At 35.6% G+C, this 3,568-nt stretch overlaps 1 protein-coding gene across 1 annotated transcript; it reads left to right on the top strand.

Annotated features, from left to right (window-relative positions):
* Positions 1–424: 424 nt before the first annotated feature.
* On the top strand, positions 425–1,459 carry LOC113306373 (F-box protein At5g07610-like). The gene has a single exon (XM_026555317.1). The coding sequence runs from the start codon at positions 425–427 to the stop codon at positions 1,457–1,459; it is 1,035 nt and encodes a 344-aa protein (XP_026411102.1).
* Positions 1,460–3,568: the final 2,109 nt, after the last annotated feature.

The following is a 3,568-nucleotide window of genomic DNA, read 5'->3' as shown; positions in this document are numbered from 1 at the left end:
ATATAACTCATTGAGAAAATTTATGGTTTCTTTATTTGCGTTCATCTTTCCGGTATAAATATAGTATGGCCTGTTTCTGATCGTTGATTTCTTTTTTTGGAAAGTATACTTAGCTTATAATTCTTTTCTCTTGCTATCGTAATATCTGTTATTCCATTCTCTCCACCAAATTCCACCCACCAATAGCAATAGGATGCATATGTCATAAGTGATTGTGAGTCTTATAGTAATGGTTTCATCATCTATTGACATAGTAGAAGAGATTTTGTTGCGTATACCTGTAAAATCTCTACTCGTATGCAAATGTGTATCAAAGTAATGGAGCTCATTAATATCAGATTCCTGTTTCTCTCGCCGTTATCTCCTTCGGAACCACAGACGATCAGTTACCGGACTTTTTGTGCAAAACCAGTCAAAGCATTCGATGGGGGATCAAGTTTTTTTCTTTCTTGATGGAAGCAAAAAAAATAACGCCATCTTTAACACTTTCGTCCCCTATGAGAAATCCTTACCTTGCACTGGCCACAGGTATCAAACTATTCAATCCTGCAATGGCCTTATATGTTGTAGGACCGCCTACTGCAACCCAACTAAATACATACGCGACCCGTCCACAAACCTTTGCAAATTAATACCTCCACCTCCACCCACTTTCTACGTCTATAATCCATCCACAAAGCATTACAAAATATTACTACCGCCGCCATCTAAAAAGTACGGTTTCAAAGAGGTTTCTAATGTTAGTTTAGCTTTTGATCCTCACAAATCACCTCACTATGAAGTTATCGCCATATGGGGAGATACAACTGACGGTGTTCAAGCGGAAATCTACTCCTCTAAATCAGAGTCTTGGAAGGATTTGGGAATAATAAGTGTCTGCCGAAGAAAATGTGGATTAGAAGATTGTGGTGTCTTCTGGAATGGTGCTTTGCACTGGTTCAACAAGTATTGTTCGTTATATTTTGATATCAGTCAAAAATTACTAAAACAACTGCCAAAACCAGATAAGCCTAAAGAGGATCTAGGACACTACAAAAGTTGGGTTGTTTATTTTGGAGAGTGCAATGGGCATATGCATCTGATTAAAACGTATAGAGTGGATGTTCCTACAAGTCTCTACATCTTGGAATTGAGGAAAGATTACTCAGCATGGAATGTCAAGTACAAGGTAAACATAGAGCATTTAACAGCTGCATATAAGACTGAGTTTGTATTGAATATACACGACTGCTTTGAAGAATTAGATTTCTCAGTGTTGTTTGTCGAAGACAATGATGATGATAATAGTGAGGATGGTGAGTCGAAAACATCCAACTTGGTGATACACGTAAGCGAGCATATCATCTTTTACGATCTTAAGGATATGAGCTTCAAAGAAGTTAAAGACGTACACTTGAGAAAGAAGTATCCCTGGCATCGTCTAGCCACTCCGTTCATAGAGTCACTGGCATGCGTTTGATCATTTTTATTCAAATTCTCGGTACTACTCACTGTCCTATTCCGATAATTCCGATAATATTATATATTTATTATGCCTTGTTTTGCCTTTTGCTTAATTTTTTTCTGAAAAATATGCTTGTTTTTTATTGAGGCTGTGAAAATTTTGAAGTTTTCTTGTTTACGCGTGATTAATAGGCTTACAGATAGAGTATATATGAATCTATGATGTTCTGTTTGTGGTAAACGAACATATTTTTAGATGGTCTTATACATTAACCGTGGAGCCAAGCGTATGCAAAGAACAGCTTTCATAACTTGAGATGGATTACATAACTTAGATTGACAGGCTAGTTGATCGTCCCTAATTGCTTTATAGAAGTTGCCTGGGATTTTAACATAGTAGTCTAAGGATAGTCAGAAAAGAGCAAATGCCTTATTTGATCTACTACTCCTTGGTTCATCTAGTGAACTGAAGGATTGGCTTGCTTGATAAAGTTAATTATATTGAGACAGTCACTTTCCAACACCATCTCCACCAGATTGCATTGTCTAGCCCATATGATAGCTTTTTTCATGGCTAGACATTCAGCTTGCTCTGGGTCTACTCCTCCATTGAAGTGTCTGCACCTGATTCCTTGGCAATTTCCTGCAGAATCCCTAATTAGTAAATCAATCCCAATTGTGTTGGTATAATAATCAAATGCTGCATCTAAATTTATTTTTAGTTTTCCATATTGCGGTGGAGACCAAGTTTCATGATGTTTTGTAATTCCTTTAGAATTCACCACAGAAGAACATTGTTTGATCATATTATTAATCAAATGCATAGTGCTGAGTAAATTCTGATTCTTATTTTCAAACAATTTCGAACATCTGTACTTCCAGATAAACCAAGTCGTGATCATAAGCCTCAAGATACAGTAAGTTGTATCTTGGTTATTAGGGTTAGACTGAGACTGAAGCCAACACATGTATAACCATAAAAATATCACAGTTGTGCCTTTCTTCTTGTAGTGGAAGTAGGAACATGCAATTTGTAAAAGCTAATATCGGTTGCACAAATACGCTACTCTCTCTACATATTGTGACTCCTATGTCGCCTATACATTTAGGAAATTTATATAGTACATTAAAGCACATAAAAATTAAATGAAATAAAATAAAAGTGAAAAATGATAAAATTCACTCCAAAAAAATGTTGCTGTTAGGAATCCACGGGCCTAACTGAAAAAGCGGGGGTCTAACAACACCACCCAATATTTCGCTTAGCAATCTGTATGGACTAATTCCGAAATACTTTCTAGAGAATTAACTAGACAGTCAGACTCAATCTAGGTAAAAGTATCTCAAGGAATCAATATCTCTCTCTTGATTTGATTTACTCGAGCTAATAGAAATCAGTGGTAAATGAGTTCAAGTCTTCACATACCTTTTGTTGATGAAGTTCCACAAGCTCTCCTTAGTAGTTCTTCGTCTTCAATCGATGAACGCCGTGAAGTCTAAAGATCAACTACACAATTTATCCTAGTCTGAGACTCAACCGTATGTAGAATAGAAATCAAGACTTATAGTTTTGAAAACTAAACTTGACAAACAAGCTTGAGATAGCAACGCTTGCGAGATCGACCGAGCATCTCTTTAACAAATATAAAATTAATTTATTATGTATTTTGGGTTCATATATATATATATATTAATTAAAATTTAGTGAGTATTCGTTTATATTTCTGTAGGGCCTTTAAGGGTTTAATTTTTTTTATTCATTAATGGATTAAGAGAGGTTATTCATTTATCACCTTGACCCAAGTCAGGACCGGGAAAAATTATTCATTTGGCGAGGTTATTCATTTATCGAACATTCGTTTATCAAGGTTCGTCTGTAAAGCTAAAAGTTCTACTAGCCTAGCTATAGAAATTCAGAGACATATCTCTTTTTGGTTTACAAGAAATGGTAAAACCACAAAAGCTAAACAACTACAATAGAAGAAAATTGTTCCCGTCTGGAAAGCACCAAGCAAAGATTCGCTAAAGATCAATGTTCATGCAGCATGGATATATGAATTATTACCATCAAGTTATGCTTTATTTATGAGGAATGATGCAGGAATTTTTGAAGGAGGACGTTCAG

Source organism: Papaver somniferum, chromosome 8 (genome assembly GCF_003573695.1).
Source record: "Papaver somniferum cultivar HN1 chromosome 8, ASM357369v1, whole genome shotgun sequence".
Classification (NCBI taxonomy): domain Eukaryota; kingdom Viridiplantae; phylum Streptophyta; class Magnoliopsida; order Ranunculales; family Papaveraceae; genus Papaver; species Papaver somniferum.
Note: the sequence above shows the minus strand (reverse complement) of the source record. Positions and strands in the feature narration are given on the sequence as shown.

Coding starts and splice junctions, on each gene's coding strand:
- LOC113306373 (XM_026555317.1), top strand. CDS start 425: ATGGGGGATCAAGTTTTTTTCTTTCTTGATGGAAGCAAAAAAAATAAC.